General features: G+C 38.6%; 1 protein-coding gene across 3 annotated transcripts in view; it reads left to right on the plus strand.

Annotated features, from left to right (window-relative positions):
- Positions 1-19242, plus strand: part of CBLB (Cbl proto-oncogene B) — a 657992-nt gene that overhangs the window by 213612 nt on the left and 425138 nt on the right. For all 3 annotated transcript variants that reach the window (XM_053707540.1, XM_053707541.1, XM_053707542.1), the window contains exon 3: positions 15620-15766. In XM_053707540.1, the coding sequence (XP_053563515.1) occupies positions 15620-15766 (147 nt within the window). The remainder of the gene's footprint in view (positions 1-15619; positions 15767-19242) is intronic.

The following is a 19242-nucleotide window of genomic DNA, read 5'->3' on the forward strand; positions in this document are numbered from 1 at the left end:
TTATTTGTAGGCAACCAAAGATTTTCGTCAAACATCTTCTTTGTTTGTGGTTTATTCTGGAAAGCGTAGAGGTCAAAAGGCTATGGCTATCTCTATTTCCTTTTGGCTGAAAAGCATCATCCGTTTGGCTTATGAGACTGCTGGACAGCAGCCTCCTGAAAGAATTCCAGCTCACTCTACTAGAGCCGTGGCTTCCACATGGGCTTTTAAAAATGATGCTTCTGTTGAACAAATTTGTAAGGCTGCGACTTGGTCTTCGCTTCATACCTTTTCCAAATTTTACAAATTTGATACTTTTGCTTCTTTGGAGGCTATTTTTGTGAGAGAGGTTCTGCAAGCAGTGGTGTCTTCCATTTAGGTTCCTATCTTGTCCCTCCCTTTATCCGTGTCCTAAAGCTTTGGTATTGGTATCCCACAAGTAAGGATGAAACCGTGGACTCGGTACATCTTGCAAAAGAAAACAAAATTTATGCTTACCTGATGATAAATTTCTTTCTTTTGCGATGTACCGAGTCCACGGCCCGCCCTGTCTATTCAAGACAGTATTTTTTTTATTGAAAACTTCAGTCACCTCTGCCCTTTATAGTTTGTCCTTTTTCTTCCTAAGCCTTTGGTCGAATGACTGGGGGGTGGAGTTAAGGGGGGAGCTATATAGACAGCTCTGCTGTGGGTGCTCTCTTTGCCACTTCCTGTTAGGAAGGATAATATCCCACAAGTAAGGATGAAACTGTGGACTCGGTACATCGCAAAAGAAAGAAATTTATCAGGTAAGCATAAATTTTGTTTTTATAGCCCACACATGCAGTGCCCTGCGCTTCCTCACAAGCTCCACCTGGAGTTATTTAGCAAGACATCACTTCCTAATATTATTGAGACGATATCTGATGCATTGTTTGATTTTCCCATGCTGTAGGGAAAACACTTCAGGAAATGTATTTAATCAGTGAATTTTGCTGACACAGTAGTAGCTATTCCGAATTTTCTTCCATGAAGCCTGAAGAGGAGGACACTTTGGTGGTATATAAGGGGAAATCTCAGACTCTGTCTGTGTAATTCCTTTATTTAATACTGAAGTTCTGTCTTTCAGTTTAAGCTTGAACACCTCCGTTTGCTACTTAAGGAGGTTTGTGCTACTCTGGGCGACTCCGACATCACCGGCATAGTCAATCCTAATAAGTCCAGTAATCTATAAAAGAATTTGATGTGCCTTTCATGGTAGAAGCTTTTCTGTACCAGATAGGGCTACAAAGATTGGATAGGGAGAAACTGGGTACCCCCTTTTCTTCTAATAGAGCAGACCCTATCAAGGAGTCTTAACAATAGTACCCAGGGAACGTGTGACCGTCAGGGTTTAAAACTACCTGCGGTTATTATTGCTCTGTCACCAGTGCGGTGGCGTACTGGTTGATGCGTTGTCTGATTCTATTCGGACAGACACTCCTCTCGAGGAAATCCAGGATAGGATAAAGGCAATTAAGTTAGCCATCTCCTTTATTTCAATTGCTTCCCTTCAGATTTTTAAGCTGGGAGCTAAGATTTCAGGCTTTGCCATATGGCCGCAGAGCTTTATGGAAAGGTATTGGTCTGCGGATGCCTTATCTTAGTATAAACTTTTGGCGATTCCTTACAAGGGGAAGACCTTGTTTGGACCTGTTTTGAAGGAGATACACTCTGATATTACGGGAGGTAAAGGATATTCCTTCCGTCAGGAAAAGTCATCAGTGTATATTTGTTCCTTTCGAATTTTCAAAGGAAGTCTTTCCATTCCTTCTAAGCAGGAGTGGTCTAAACCTTTCTAGTGACCCAGTCAGTTTTGGAATAGGTGTAAACAATCCAAGAATCCTACTGGTGAATCAAAGACAGCATGATAGGCCTGCCCCCGATACGGGAGGATAGTGTATCCCAGGGATACTATCTAGAGTTCAGGATTTTTTCTCCCAAGGGCAGGTCTTGGCTTTCAAGATTATCTGCAGAAGTAGAGTGGCATTCTTACTCTGCGTAGGAGATCTCTCCGACCTGGGAGTGATAGTTCCTGTTCTGATTCAGGAACAGGGTCTGGGATTTTATTCCAACTTCAGACCTTTTTTAGATCTCATGAGTCTAAACAATTTTTTTAGAGTACCGTCCTTCAAAATGGAAGCTTTTCGTTCCATTCTTCCTTTGATCCAAGAGGGTCAATTAATGACAACTGTGGATTTAAAGGACTCGTATCTGCATGTTCCATTCACGGGGATTATCACAAGTTCCTAAGGTTTGATTTTCTGAACAAACTCTTCCAGTTCGTGGGTCTTCCTTGCCTTTTTGCCTCAGCTTCCAGAATCTTCAAAGGTTCTGGGATCGCTGTTGGCGGTGCTTCGGTTACGGGGCATTGCAGTCAGTCTGTTCTACCTATAAACATTCTGGAACTGAAAGCATTTTTCACAAAAAATAAATGCCAAAACAAGGGGTCACAATCTAAAGTTAGAGGGTAGCAGATTCAGGAGAAATTTAAGGAATCTGGGGGAGTGGGAACTCCATCCGGAAGTGTTCTCCGGCCTGACTCTCAAGTGGGGTCAGCCGGAATTGGATCTCATGGCATCCCGACAGAATGCCAAGCTCCCTAGATACAGGTCGAGGTCCAGGGACCCCCAGATGGAGCTGATAGATGCTTTGGCGGTCCTTTGGAACTTCAGTCTAACATACCTATTTCCTCCGTTTGCTCTTCTTCCTCGGGTCATTTCTCGAATCAAGCAGGAGAGAGTTTCAGTGATTCTTATAGCACCGTTTTGGCCTTGCAGGATTTGGTATGCGGATCTGGTGGACATGTCATCTCTGCCACCTTGGAGTCTTCCGGTGAGGACGGACCTTCTAATACGTTTAATTTCATCCAAGCGGGTCTTTTCTGACTTGGTTATAGAGACCATGATTCAGGCTCGTACGCCTGTAACTAGAAAGATTTACCATAAGATATGGCGTAAATATCTCTACTGTATGAATCCAAGGGTTACTCATGGAGTAGAGTTAGGATTCCTAGAATTTTGTCTTTTCTCCAAGAGGGTTTGGAAAAAGGATTATCGACAAGTTGTCAGGGTGCCAGGAATCAGACTGAGACGAGAAGTGCAAAAATAATCACACCTTTATTAATAGCAAAAAATAATAAAAAGTCCACAAGTCAAATAACAAGCCAGGAGTCAAAACCAAAACTGGTAGTCAGTCAGGAGCCAAAGCGAATAGTTAGACGAGCCGGAATCGGGAACAAAGGAAACAGCAGAGTCAGGAACAAGCCAGGAACCAGGAAGGACGTCAGGCAGCCAGGTAATGCACAGGAACTCTCACAAACAGGTCTGAGACAACGCAAAGGAAAAGCATACTGAACAGAGGCCCTTTAAATAATAAGTGATGACATCACAATTCTGAGACTGCTTCCTGTCTCACACGGATGATGCACACCAGTCTGGCCATAAAAGGAAGTACAGGAAATGAGCAGCATCCCCCCACAATGCACCAAGTCAGCAAGAGAGGTGAGTAAAATGGCTGCCAGCAGCACATGGCAAACAAAACAGGGAAAAACCCTGACACAAGTTCCCTAAAGGGTCAAATCTCTGCCTTATCTATTTTGTTACACAAACGTCTGGCAGTTGTTCCAGATGTACAATCATTTTGTCAGGCCTTGGTCAGCATCAGGCCTGTGTTCAAACCAGTTAGTCCTCCGTGGATTCTGAATTTAATTCTTAAAGTTCTTCAAGGGGCTCCGTTTGAGCCTATGCATTCCTTAGATGTTAACATTTTATTTATTGTTGCTATTTCTTCTGCTGGCAGAGTGTCAGAGCTCTCAGCATTGCAGTGTGCGTCCCCTTGCCTTATTTTTTGTTCAGATATGGTAGTTTTACGTACTATATTAGGATTTCTTCCTAAAGTAGTTTCTGATCGGTACATTTATCAGGAGATTGTTGTTTCTTCATTGTGTCCTAATCCTACTTTTCAGAAGGAACGGATTCTGCTTAATTTGGACGTGGTTCGTACTTTAAAATTTTAACTGCAGGCATCTAAGGATTTTCTTCAGTCTCCTGCATTGTTTGTAGTTTTTCTCAGGAAAACGTATGGGACAGAAAGCTACGGCTACTTTCTTTTTGGCTGAGGAGTATCATACGTTTTGCATATGAGACTGCTGGACAGCAGCTTCCAGAGAGAGTTACGGCTCATTCCATGAGGGCTGTTGCTTCCTCATGGGCATTCAAGAATGAAGCTTCGGGGGAACGGATTTGCAAGGCTGCAACTTGGTCCTCTCTTCACACTTTTTCTAAATTTTACATATTAGACACTTTTGCCTCGGCTGAGGCCGCTTTTGGGGGAAAGATACTTCAAGCAGTGGTGCCTTCCGTTTAGGTTCCCTGTCTTGTCCCTTCCATATCATCTGTGTACTCTAGCTTGGGTATTGATTCCCATTAGTAATTAAGATGATCCGTGGACTCAAAAAAAAAAGAAAATATATGCTTACCTGATAAATTTATTTTTTGACATGATGAGTCCACGGCTCTGCACCTTGTTTCTTCCTTTCTCTCCTTAACTTCAGTCGAATGACTGGAGTGGGAGGGAGGGGAGGAGCTATTTAACGGCTTTGCTGTGGTGCTCTTTGCCGCCTCCTCCAGGGCAGGAGTGATATTCCCATTAGTTATTAAGATGATCCGTGGACTCCTCGCGTGAAAAAAGAAATACATTTATCTGGTACATTTTATTTTTATTTTTTTTGTAGTCAGATACACTCACGCATACGCACAAACACATGCACATGCTACAAAAAAAACTGCTGCAAGTACTCATGCCCATCGGGCTACAGCACCATAGAAACCAATAATTGAGACTACATCTTCCACAAGCCTCTGCTGCAAAGTTGCAATCGCTTCTGTGCAGGTTTCTTCTATTTATTTTTCACCTGTTTGTTTCTACTGAGCATGCTTGAAATATATATAAAAAAAGGCAACTAAAGGGATATGAAACCCATTTTTTTAATGATTTAGATAGAACATACATTTTTAAGCAACTTTCCAATTTACTTCTATTATCAATTTTGCTTCATTCTCTTGGTATTATTTGTTGAAGGAGCAACAGTGCACTACATATATGTGCAGCCACCAATCAGCAGTTAGCTCCCACCTCCTGAGCCTATCTAGGTATGCTTTTCAACAAAGGGATACCAAGGGAACTAAGCAAACCAGACTATAGAACTAAATTGTAAAGTTGTTTAAAATGGCATACTGTATATGAATCATGAAAGAAAAATTGTGTTTCATGTCCCTTTAAATCTTTGCTTTAGGAAACACTGCTCATTTTTGTCATTAAAAAGCATCCACTAGACAACAAACTCTATCTGCACAAAAAATGTCCTTAACGTTGCTGCATTGTTTTTTGCGGTTTTTATCCTCTTTTTTGATCCTATATATTTGGGGATCTGGGGGATTGTTATGCAGTCTCTCTTGCTGTCAACCGATAGGAGTTTTAGGATGCTCGCTCATTCGTTAATTCCTTGAGCTGTAGGTTGTCCGAGGGTTGATCCAGACTGGATCTTTGGAGACTGTCATAGTCTCTCAATCATGGAGTTCTGATCTCTTTTGGGTCCTTCCTTTTGTCTTTGGATTTTGTTGGTGTTATCTTAGAACAGAACTCTTAGAAGAGTGGACAGCCACTGGGATACTTCATGAGAGATCAAAGTTCAAGACCCCATGGGGATATGGCATGCATCAACTTTTGTGCAAATTTCATTGGTTCGGTAACCTTTCCTTAGCGTGTAGTTAATTCTTCTTTATTGGTCAGGGTGTTTTCCTCCCCTACCCCGTATTTCTAGTAGGGAGGGAGTGGGTCCGCCCTGCTTTCTGAGTTTTTTTCTTTTGTTCTTTTCCAGGAATGTCCTGGTGCAAGTTTGCTAGCTACTTGGTTGGCTAGTTACTATGGTTGGACATTTAGTCTGACTGCCTATCCAACGGAAGCCTGCGACTTTTGTTTGTGGCGTAAACGGGTGTTGCTATTCCGTTCCTGTTTTGCTCCCGGGGTTTTATTCTGACCTATGGGTGTTCAGTTTCTTGGTGCTAGTTAGCTGTCTATGGTGGGGTAATTTGGTTCTACCTTTTGTCCCTTTGTCCTTCTGGGACTCTGGTTCTGGTTAAGGCTTTCCATTGGTTCTTTTTGGATCTATGTAGGAGATGATCTGTAATTTTTCCTTTCTTTGATCTCCGTCGGTAGAGTATATTCTATGGGACTTTGTCCTCTTGCAGCCTGATAGCCGCTCTTTTCGAGTTATTTTAGGGGCTTCTCTCTGTTTTGTCCTTGATTCTTTGGGGATTGTTTCTGAAGGTTCTTCGGACCTTGTCTGATTCTTCCCTTCTTTCATTTAGGGAGAATGTGGTATGGGAGTTTGTTGTTTGTTTCCCTTGCCATTGTTCATGGAGAGGTTTTTATTTGTGTGCTTCTAGAGAGTGGGACTTTTGTCTCCTCAGAGGCTTTTGTGCTCAGTGGAGTCCAGAATTTAGAATGATCTCTAACTGGGATCCTTATGGTTTCTAATTGATGAGCAGTTACCTTGTCATCTTCCATATTTTTTTTTCTTCCTACTTCTGTTGAGGTAGTTTTTTATCTGGTATCCGGGTTGTCAGGTTGTGGTGCCATTAGAATGGACTGCTCGTTTGCATTCAGTGTCCTCTATAAGCTTGGTTATTATTTTCCTAAAAGTAATGAATGCAGCTGTGGACTCTTCCCATTTTAAGAAGAAAAACTTAAGTTATGCTTACCTGATAATTTTCTTTTCTTCTGTACAGGGAGAGTCCACAGCTCCCCGCCTGTTTTTTTCTGTGGGCGGCCTTAAATTCTTTTTTATTCGTTCTTCTGGCACCTTTTTTCACCCTGATATTTCTCCTACTGTTCCTTGTTCCCTTGGCAGAATGACTGGGGGATGGTATTTAAACCTTGAAAAATTATCAGGTAAGCATAATTTAAGTTTACCTTTAGCAGTGTCTCATACCATCAGTATTCTGTTGTTCCTTTGCAAATCTTGTTGGAGAATTTATACTCGAGATTCTCTTTCTACTCTATTCAGTTTGTCTAGGAGTCTTTAATAGATTCAGTAACTCTAAAACTTTATCGGTTCAAGGGTAATCCAAAGTAAAAACAACTTGTGCAAGTCATCTGGTAATTTGCATTACTTCAGTAGTTCAATGCATTAAAAAGCCAGTATTGTACTGGTGAAACGTGCATCTGATGCAATTGGACACTGGATGTTGACATCACGAGGAGGGTGGGGTTTAACATTGAGCTTTTCAAACCACTCACTGCAGAATGGCTGTTTTTTGTTGTGTCTATAGTTCATTAAATGTTGTCTCTATTTACGCCTGAGTGATCTTTGAATTGGTCCAATAAATGCTTTTAAACTTCTTTGGCTGTCCACGAGTCCAACTTTAAACCTATGATATACATGAGCCTGTACACTTAGAGCTGAGACAGAGCTCTATTATGCTTAAGTAAAGAACCACAGTTTTATAGTGCTTATTTGCCCAACAGGTCTTCACTTTTGTGTTTTTCTCTCTTTTATTTAAGTACATCTGCAAGACTCCCCTGGGACTTCATATCCCATTTCAAGTGCTTTATTCACACTTTTTTTTATTTTGTTATTCAATTCATGGAAGTTTTAGGTCTGATGATTGCATCATCACATACTTTTCCTTTTGCACTGTTTCATATGAGACTTCTGCATCTTTGCATGCTTTGTCATTGGTGCTCTCTCATAAAATCTTCTTGGATTTCTAAATAATGCAGTCTTTGCCTTGGTGGATAAATCACCAGTTGTTTTCTCTGGGGGTGATCTTTGTTCATATGACCTGGACTATATTCTGTTTGTACTCAAGTCTCTCGGGTTAGGGTGCAGTAGGGGGGTCCAGGAGAGTGCAGGGAGCTTGGTTTCATCAGGAGGCAAGGTTACCATTAATTAGCTTGATACTGTGCAATCTTCAGTTCCCTTCAGAATTGGCATCTTCTGAAATGAGACTTATCTGCATTTTCAATCAAACAATATTACAGCAGTGACGTATATCAATCATCAAGGTGGAACTTGTAGTTCCCTAGCGATGAGGGAGGTTTTTCGAATTTTGAGCAGACTACAATCTCATCATTCAATTGACATTCTTTTAATCCAAGGGAGTTGTTTTCTGTATCTGGCAGTTTGTTTGTTTGTTTTTTTAAATCTTTTTATTGAGGTTTTTATAGAAATATTACAAAGAACAGTTGTCATGACATAATAAGAACAATTTGAAGACTATTTTGAAAGCAAAATAGTTTTGGTATTACCAAATTAAAGATAATAATAATAATAAATTTGACGAGTATATCCGAAAACTCTATTTTATATAAAAATTCTCCCATTAGTCCGAAGGTCACTCTTGGACCTGCCTACAATCAAAAAGTATGATGGTCGAAATTTAGTATAACCCTCATTGGCCTAAAAAGGTTGATAACATGATACAGTCTCGGCAGAATTGAAACACCTTGAGAGATAGTTACCAATTAGAAAATGGAAATACTCTACATAAGGGGAATATCCTTTACATTATGTAAAGAAGTAGATTAGAACAGCTTAGTTAAATAATACTCAAATACCTATATAACAAACCTCTATAAACAATCTAGCAGGATAGTAAGCAATAGATATAAAGTTGTGTTGAAAGTCTTATAGTTAAATATCATCTTGCAGTTTTTAATCAGTTTGTAGAGAGAGGTCCTGATGGCCTCTCGTTTTCACTTCAAGCTCCAGGATACTTTGCAAGATCCAGGGATCCTCAGTCGTGTTTTGTAGATGCCTTTGCTGCTCCTTGGTTTTTGTCATATTTCCACCAACTGTTCTTTTACCAAGAGTAATGGCTTGGACCAATTTGGAGCTGTCATTAGTAGTTCCGATTGTTCCAGCTTGGCCACACACAACTAGGTTTGTGGATCAACTATGGCATGACCTTCTTTCTCAAATCAACTTTTATCATAAAGATCTAGAGTATCTCAACTTAAAGGTCTGGATGCCTAATTTTAAAACAAACATGTTTTTTGGGCCTCATGTTTGGCAGAACTTTCAAGATGAGCCCCCCCCCCCCCATAAATTTTATGTTTTTTTAAAAACAAATCATCCCATGCCTATTAATGTGTGCTATTATATACATCAGAGTTGTTCTGATAGGAATTATGTGCTCTGCCCAACTCTTATCAGAACAGCTCTAATTAATGAATTTTGCAAATTAAATAGGATTCTAATGCTGCCCAGCAGACTTTTTTGCAAATTATTCAAGACATCTTGGCCTTCTCTGAAGGGTTTTTAATGCTGCCTGCAGCATGGCAAACGTACAAACAGGACAGAAGTCTCACACTGAGATCTGTCATAAACTAGCTCAGTACACTGATCACTGTCATATATAAACTGAACAATATTAGCCAGCAAAGGACTTGAGGAATTGTAGCTCAAATAATAAGCCGTTACACAGAAATAGTCACACACATCAGTTACTTGAACAGAGAGATCTTACTCATAGTCTTCACAAGCAGCTGACATTCCACAGCAACTCGTGCATTGCTTGAGAACCTACAGTCGTAGGGGGTCGAAAGGCTTGCGAAGCCTTTGATAAATTGACCCCTAAGCATCTGCAAGAGTTCAGTGTATATGTATGTCAAAATGTAGTCCCATTTTTAAATTTGTTATTAAAAAAATCTACTGCTCATTTAAAATTCAGAGTAAGTTCTATTGCATTGTCTTTTGATTATGCACTTGGTTCAGGTATAGGGATAACTTAGCCAGAGGTTTGGTTAACCCTTTCACGACCAACTTTTTCTTACACTCACATTTGAGCAGATTAGTCCTGTCCTCGATAATAATTTTTTATTTTATAGTGTTGAATAAAATATTCTTCTTCAGATGACTATAGTAAATGCAATCTTATTTACCAGGATTCCTCCCTATACTGATTTAGTTGTTATATTAGAGTTCTTCAAACCTAAAATAACATACTGGTTAAAAAGAAAAATGTGAAGCAAAATCTACCTTAAATACTGAATGTTTTAAATATTTTTTGAAAAAAGAAAAAAAAAAATACATGCAAGTTATGAGTATTCAGTAATGACTCACATTAGTTTGCTAAACTCTGGAATATAATTTCAAAACACATTTGCTTATGTGACAGCCAGGCTAGAGATCAGTTTATGTACTTAACAGTCAGACAAATGAAGAAACATAATAGAGGATATTCGTTACAGCATCAAATGTATCCAGAAATCCATTACACTTCATTGCCAACAAGTTCAAGCATTTGTTTTTTTTTTTAAACATTCTGGCATTAATAATGTAAAAAGAGTTTACTTGGGGAATTAAAAGGTTGGGAGTGGAATATATTCTTATGTTGAGTATTATATAGTTCTTTGCTTTAGAGGACAAATTTGTCATCTGTAAGCTTAGAAATTTCTGCCAAAACTGGCAGAGGAAGCAGGGAAGAGATGTAAATTTATATTTCTTACTGACATATTTATTTCCCATCATGAATAGAAAATATATAAACTATTAATGTTCTGTCTATGTGAGAGTATATGCATGTATTAAATGGAGGTGAAACTAATTTTTTTTTTCTTTAATGATTCAGAAAGCACATACAATTTTAAACAACTTTACAATTCACTTCTATTATAAAACCTGCTTCATACTCACGGTATCCTTTGTTGAAGGAGCAACAGTGCATTGCTTGAGCTATCTGAATACACTGGGTAAGGCAATGACAAGAGATTTAAATGTGCAGCCACCAGTAAGAGGTTAACTCCCAGCAGTGGATTGCTGCTGATGAGCCTACCTAGGTATGCTTTTCCACAATGGATACCAAGAGAACAAAGCAAATTATATAAAGAAGTAAATTGGAAATGTGTTTAAATCTGAATCGCAAAAAAAACAGACAAAAAAACAAATTGGTTTAATGTCCTTCTAAAATGAGAGTATTTGTGCTTAACCCTACAGGTGACGAATCCTGCATCCTCCAATCGTTGTTTGTGTGGCCCTACAAGCTAGATGCCAAAGGTGGCACACAACGATTGGAGGAAGCAGGATTCGTCAATGATCTGCTAACTATAGCAGGAGAAGCGGGCGTAGGATTGCCGATCTGCTTTCCATAAAGAAAAAGGAATTTTAAAAAAGAAGCTTCAATGTAAAGTTTAATGAATGAAAGTGCCCCTTGTTTTTTAAAGTATTTTTAGATTCTGGGCACTTATTCATTAAACTTTACATTCACTTTAAGTTCTCCCTGAAAAAAAGTAAATTAAAGGGAGATGCAAACCCCTATGATTCAGATAGAGGGCCCCATCCGATATGCAGCGTCGCCCGCAAAAGCCGGCGACGCCGGTTTTTGTGCGTTTTTTTTGTATCCTATATACAGCGTAGCATACAAGTTACGCTCGTATATTTCACCCGTTGGACTTAGTTTTTTTTACCCATAGACTAACATATAAAAGACGCTCAATTTGGTATCCAATATCCAGCGCAAGGACTTTCACCTCGCCATAAAAAGCAGCCGTAGCAAGCCTTGGAGCACCGTAACTCCCTAAAATGCCTGCAAAAAAAACCAACTAACACCTAACGCATGCGCAATGTCTATCTACCCGTCAACCACAATAACTAATAAAAAAGTGTATTAACCCCTAAACCGCCACAGCCCACAACACAATAAACCTATTCTAGTATTAACCCCTAAACCGCCATAGCCTACATAGCCTATTAAATATATTTACCCCCTATCCTGCCCCCCTACACCGTCGCCACTATAATAAAGATATTAACCCCTAAACCCTAACACCCCCCCTAACTTAATTATTATTTAAATAAATCTAAATAATATTATTATTAACTAAAGTATTCCTTTTTAAAACTAAATACTTACCTATAAAATAAACCCTACGATAGCTACAATATAATTAATAATTACATTGTAGCTATTTTAGGATTTATTTTTATTTTACAGGCAAATTTGTATTTATTTCAACTAGGTACAATAGCTATTAAATAGTTAATAACTATTTAATAGCTACCTAGTTAAAATAATTACAAAGTTACCTGTAAAATAAATCCTAACCTAAGTTACAATTACACCTAACACTACACTATCATTAAATTAATTAAATAAATTAACTACAATTAGCTAAAATTAAATACAATTAAATAAACTAAACTATAGTACAAAAACCCCCCACTAAATTATAAAAAATAAAAAAAGATTACAAGAAGTTTAAACTAATTACACCTAATCTAAGCCCCCTAATAAAATAAAAAAGCCCCCCAAAATAATAAAATGCCCTACCCTATACTAAATTACAAAGAGCTCTTAAAAGGGCCTTTTGCGGGGCATTGCCCCAAAGTAATCAGCTCTTTTACCTGGAAAAAAAATTACAATTCTCCCCCCCCCCCCAACATTACAACCCACCACCCACACACCCCTACTCTAAAACCCACCTGATCCCCCCCTTAAAAAAACCTAACACTACCCCATTGCAGATCACCTACCTTGAGCCATTTTCACCCAGCCGGGCACAAGTGGTCATCCGATCCGGCCAGAAGTTTACATCCTATCCGGGCAGAAGAGGACATCCGGACCGGCAGACGTCTTCTATCTTCATCCATCCGACGAGGAGCGGTTCCATTTTGAAGACATCCGGCGCGGAGCATCCATCCAGCACGACGGACTAACGACAAATGACGATTCCTTTAAATGACGTCATCCAAGATGGCGTCCCTCAAATTCCGATTGGCTGATAGGATTCTATCAGCCAATCGGAATTAAGGTAGGAAAAATCCGATTGGCTGATTTAATCTGCCAATCGGATTGAAGTTCAATCCGATTGGATCAGCCAATAGAATGCAAGGTCAATTCTATTGGCTGATCCAATCAGCCAATCGGATTGAACTTCAATCCGATTGGCTGATTAAATCAACCAATCTGATTTTTCCTACCTTAAAGGGACAGTCTAGGCCAAAATAAACTTTCAGGATTCAGATAGAGCATGTAATTTTAAACAATTTTCCAATTTGCTTTTATCACCAATTTTGCTTTGTTCTCTTGGTAATCTTAGTTGAAAGCTTAACCTAGGAGGTTCATATGCTAATTTCTTAGACCTTGAAGCCCACCTCTTTCAGATTGCATTTTAACAGTTTTTCACAACTAGAGATAGATATAGATAACACTGTGCTCATGCACGTGAATATATCTGGGAGCAGGCACTGATTGGCTAGACTGCAAGTCTGTCAAAAGAACTGAAAAAGCGGCAGTTTGCAGAGGCTTACATACATGATAATCACAGAGGTTAAAAGTATATTATTATAACTGTGTTGGTTATGCAAAACTGGCAAATGGGTAATAAAGGGATTATCTATCTTTTAAAACAACAATTCTGGTGTAGACTGTCCCTTTAATTCAGATTGGCTGATAGAATCCTATCGGCCAATCGGAATTCGAGGGACGCCATCATGGATGACGTCATTTAAAGGAACCGTCATTCGTCATTAGTCAGTCGTGCTGGAAGGATGGTCCACGCTGGATGTCTTCAAGATGGAGCCGCTCCTCGTCGGATGGATGAAGATAGAAGATGCCGTTTGGATAAAGATGTCTGCCGGTCCGGATGTCCTCTTCTGCCCTAATAGGATGAAGAATTCTGGCCGGATCGGACGACCACTTGTGCCCGGCTGGGTGAAGACTGCTCAAGGTGATCTTCAATGGGGTAGTGTTAGTTTTTTTTTAAGGGGGGATCGGGTGGGTTTTACAGTAGGGGTGTGTTGGTGGTGGGTTGTAATGTTGGGGGGGTATTGTAATTTTGTTTCCCAGGTAAAAGAGCTGATTACTTTGGGGCTATGCCCCGCAAAAGGCCCTTTTAAGTGCTATTTGTAATTTAGTATAAGGTAGGGCATTTTATTATTTTGGGGGGCTTTTTTATTTTATTAGAGGGCTTAGATTAGGTGTAATTAGTTTAAACTTCTTGTAATTTTTTTTTATTTTTTGTAATTTAGTGTTTGTGTTTTTTTGTACTATAGTTTAGTTTATTTAATTGTAGCTAATTGTAGTTAATTTATTTAATTAATTTAATGATAGTGTAGTGTTAGGTGTAATTGTAACTTAGGTAAGGATTTATTTTACAGGTAATTTTATAATTATTTTAACTAGGTAGCTATTAAATAGTTATTAACTATTTAATAGCTATTGTACCTAGTTAAAATAAATACAAAGTTGCATGTAAAATAAAAATAAATCCTAAAATAGCTACAATGTAATTATATTGTAGCTATCTTAGGGTTTATTTTATAGGTAAGTATTTAGTTTTAAATAGGAATACTTTAGTTATTAATAGTAATATTATTTAGATTTATTTAAATAATTAAGTTAGGGGGGTGTTAGGGTTAGGGGTTAATAACTTTATTATAGTGGCGGCAAGGTTGGCGGCGGCAGATTAGGGGTTAATAGATTTAATAGGCTATGTGGGCTATGGCGGTTTAGGGGTTAATACTTTAATAGGTGTATTGCGTTGTGGGCTATGGCGGTTTAGGGGTTAATACTTTAATAGGTGTATTGCGTTGTGGGCTATGGCGGTTTAGGGGTTAATACATTTATTATTAGGAGTGAGAGGGGGGATTGCGGATATAGGGGTATACGTGTGGGACTTATTTTTGGGAGGCATGTTAGACAGTTACGGGAGATTTAAAATTTTAGTTACTTTTATTAGGCGCCGGCAGTTTCTAAAGTGCCGTAAGTCACTGGCGACTCCAGAAATTTGTACTTACGCTTATTTCTGGACATCGCTAGTTTATTCGACTTACGGCACTTAGGAAATGCCTGCGAAATATATGTAATACCCCGATGTGCAAGGTGAAATTATGGGCGGCGCGGCCGAAACCTGTGCCGTATATCGGATCGCGCCCAGAGTTTGCAATTTTAAACAACTTTACTGTTTACCCGTGTTATCATATTTGCTTAATTCTATTGGTATCATTTTTTTTTAAAGCATACCTAGGTAGGCTCAGTAGCAGCAATTTATTATTATTATCGGTTATTTGTAGAGCTCCAACAGATTCCGCAGCTCTAAGCAATGCACTTCTTGGAGCTAGCAGAACACATCGGCTGAGCCAGTGACAAGACATATATGTGCAGTCACTAATCAACAGCAAGAAACTAGTAGTACATTCCTGCTCCTGAGCTTACCTACAAATACTTTTCAACAAAGTCTACATATAGAACAAAGCAAATTAGGTAATAGAGAAAAATTGGAAAGTTGTTTAAAATTGTATGCTGTATCTGCGTCATTGGGGTTTCATGTCCCTTTAAGCTTCTTCTGTTTGGAGTACAATAATGAAAATGCCTTAAATAAGTCAGATTGTGGGATTGATAACATTGGCATTTTATAAAGGATAAGAAATAGCCTAGTAAGCCATATGTCTGTTCATTATCATGACATAAGGATGTGATACAACAGCTGGTATATGTAAACACATATCTCACACTCCTCAACATCCTCTGCATGTTTAGAAATAACGTAACAGTACTTTTCTATTAAGGCTTATAGATCAGATTTATAATTTTTTTTTCTTTTATCTTTCTTGCAGACGAAATCTTACGAAGTTGTCTCTCATATTTAGCCATATGTTGGCAGAAATAAAGGCAATATTTCCCAGTGGCCAATTCCAGGGCGATAATTTCCGTATCACAAAAGCCGATGCTGCAGAATTCTGGAGGAAATTTTTTGGAGAAAAGTAAGTGTAATAATTAGGTCTTTTTGTTAAGATTACTGCTTTGTCCTTTATAAAATATATCGCCTAATTCATCATCTTTGTTAGTTGTGGCAGGTAAGGGTATTTGTAAAGCTGTTTACAGGATTTCCTCGTGTTAGTCATTCTTTCACAACTGTTCTGTCCATAGCTTGTATAGATCACGGTCATATAGCATTTTAATACCAAACAGAAACAATAACCTGGTGAAAAGTTAGGTAGAGTCTATGCTCAGCAGCAGAGTCTGACGTCAGTGTCTTCCAAAACGTATTTGTTGTGGTTCCGAAAAATAGAATGTGGTTTCCTGTTTTTTTCACACCAGGAGCTGTTATCTCATTAGTAAGATGTTCAGACAAACTGATGAATTATAATTTTTCTTTATCTTCTAAGAACAGAATCACAATGTTCTGATAATTTATTTTTTGTTGTCACGGACAGGGGTTTTCCACTATACCAATACCATCTCTGTCAGTGAGACTCTCTACAGAGAAAAGGAGTTACAAAGGGTTTAATTACTCCCTATCCACTATAACCAGTGTATAACACAGGGTTAACTTAACCATCCTGCAACAGTCAATTTACTACAGGCAGGGCTAAACATCAGTCTCTGCCTCAAATGTGCTTAACACAGGACTACTTGACAGTCGGGAGAATGCAGACACAAAGCTAGATCCCAATTTCTTACCAGGGTCTATGAGCCACCCAAATTAACCCCCAGATCCTACCTACACTTTTCAAAACATTTTGGGCTACCCCTAAATTACGGTTGCATTAACACCTAAAGAAAAACAAATTTATAAAAAATACTTTGGTAACGTAACGTTATTCCCAAGCTCACAGATGCTGTGAATTCTGTTACTAGAGCACAAAGGCAGAAAAAAAGGGGTCGCTCTGTATGTGAAAGAAGATATTAAAGTAACTGAAAATGTAGAAACCAATGTCAATGTGGAAAGTGTTTTGGGCATATATAGAAACTGAAGGGAAATAGGTGTTAAGAATTGGGTCGTACTGTATATAGGCCTCCATTACAGGTTAGTTGCTAAATCAATGAGAAGTATATACTTGTACTGGAATCTTTGCAAGGGGAATCTGTTTTGTTATTTATATCTTGTGTCTGTGAGTGAGAACTTGCTCTAGTGATCATCAGTCTCTATGATTTAATATTCAGTCAAAGGTACTGTGCAACCATAGTAAACCTTTTGTTTTAGGATGATTTTTCTTACATGGGTAAATACCTAAATGATTACCTGAAAGTGATGGCACAGATTGCAGGAGTGCAAGAACAGTGTAAATATTTTAAGAACTTTTAAAAAGATAGATAATCCATTTATTACCCATTCCCAAGTTTTGCATAGCCAAGACTGTTATATTAATATACTTTAGCTAAGCCTCTTCAGCCTGCCCCTTATCTCAGTGCTTTTTACAAACTTGCATTTCAGCCAGTTAGTGCTGGCTCATGCATAATTCCACGGGAGTGAGAACAAGATTATCTAAATGGCACACATGAACTAGCGCTGTCTACTTGTGAAAAGCTAATGCACTGATAATTGGCAGCCTACAAGGGCTTAGAAACCATCCTATGAACCTACCTAATTTTAGCCTTTAACAAGTAATTTTAATTGCATCCCCTATGTAAACCAAGAACGTTTAATTTTAACTTTACTGTCACCTTTAGACAAACAGTCTATATATAAAAAAAAAAATTCTAACACTCTGGCTCAGAAGAGGATAGGGAAAAATGGAGAACCCAACAAAACAACAAAGTAGGTAATCCGGCTAATGAGTCTGTAAAAAATAAAATAAAATAAAAAATGGATACAAAATCTTCTTTAGATAAATCCATAAAAAGAGAAAAACTAAGGAATGGATAGTAAGACTTCAAATTGATGATAGAGTAGTGCAAGGAGATAAACAAACAGCAAACTAATTGTTTACTTTTGTTCAGTCTTCACAACAGATTGCAAAGATAGTGAAATTATATTAAACCATATTATGTTAAATGATAATGTGGGTAGTACTTCTCTTTTTACAGAGAAAGATGTTTTAATGCCTATATCAAAAATAAAACTGAGTCTGTGGGTCCAAATAATATTTATTCAAGGGTTCTAAGAGAACTTTGATCTGTGATAACTACTCCATTAGCTCATTTGTTTAATCAGTCACTGCTAATAGGAGTTGTTCCAAAAGACTGGAAAATTGCTAATGTACCTCCTCTTCATAAAAAGGGTAGTAGGGAAGATTCTGTCAACTAGAGACCAGTCAGTTTCATGTCAATAGCAGGAAAATTAGCTAAAAATTTCTTAAAGGAAAGACTTGTCTTATCTTCATACAAACTTCCTAGAAACAAAGGACAGCATGGTTTCACTGCATGAGATCATGTCAGACTAATCAAATTTATTTCTTTGACCATGAAACTAAATTACTAGACTAGGGAGGAGTCATAGATGTAGCATACCTAACATTTAACAAAGGATTTGACACTTTCCCTACTCAACAAACTTATTTACAAAATATGTTGCCTTTGAGTAGATGCTAAGATTGTTAAGTGGGTAGAATGCTGGCTTAAATGGACATTCCAGCCAAAATTGGAGTACACATGGATGCATTTCTGTTTTGAATAGAAGGGTTTTCTTCTTAAACAGGGAGAGTCCACTCCACAGCTGCATTCATTACTTTTGGGAAACCCAGAACCTGGCTACCAGGTGGAGGCAAAGACACCCCAGCCAAAGGCTTAAATACCTCCCCCACTTCCCTCATCCCCTAGTCATTCTTTGCCTTTCGTCACAGGAGGTTGGCAGAGAAGTGTCGGAAGATTAAAGATAGTCTCTTATGGAGGGTAGTACTCTTTGGAATGGGACTGGAGTTTTAAGTAGTCCTGTCAGACTCTCAGTGAGAGCATGGATACAAGTTTTGAGTCCGGAGATGCAGGGAGAGTTTTTCTGTGAAACCATCCCGACTCATATTAACATCTCCTTAGCAATCAGCGTTGACGAGTTTCGCTGCCTGCTTTGTTCACTCAAGTCAATGTCGGAAGCGAGGCTACTATCTGTCACACTTAAAGGGCTGTGTTCCTGTTCCACTGCATAGATTCCTGTAAGATAGTTTCATTTTACTTAAGATGATGTGCAGTGTAAAGTAAACAAAGAAGTCAGGGTCTCAGTAGGACTCCTTTATATTATGGAATCGAGGGTTAATATCTCCTGAGGGGGGTTATTGAACAGGGGGGACTTTAATCATGTTTGTTATGTGATTGTGTCTGCTAATGTGTAGTGATATTTGGGCTCATGGCTATATCGGAACATAACGGCCTTTTCTTTTACAAGATATGACGAGTCCACGGATTTCATCCTTATGGGATTACGCCTCCTGTTTAGCAGGAAGTGGCAAAGAGCACCACAGCAGAGCTGTGTATATATAGCTCCTCCCTTCCCTCCCACTCCAGTCATTCTCTTTGCCTGTGT

This window comes from Bombina bombina, chromosome 3, assembly GCF_027579735.1.
Source record: "Bombina bombina isolate aBomBom1 chromosome 3, aBomBom1.pri, whole genome shotgun sequence".
NCBI lineage: Eukaryota > Metazoa > Chordata > Amphibia > Anura > Bombinatoridae > Bombina > Bombina bombina.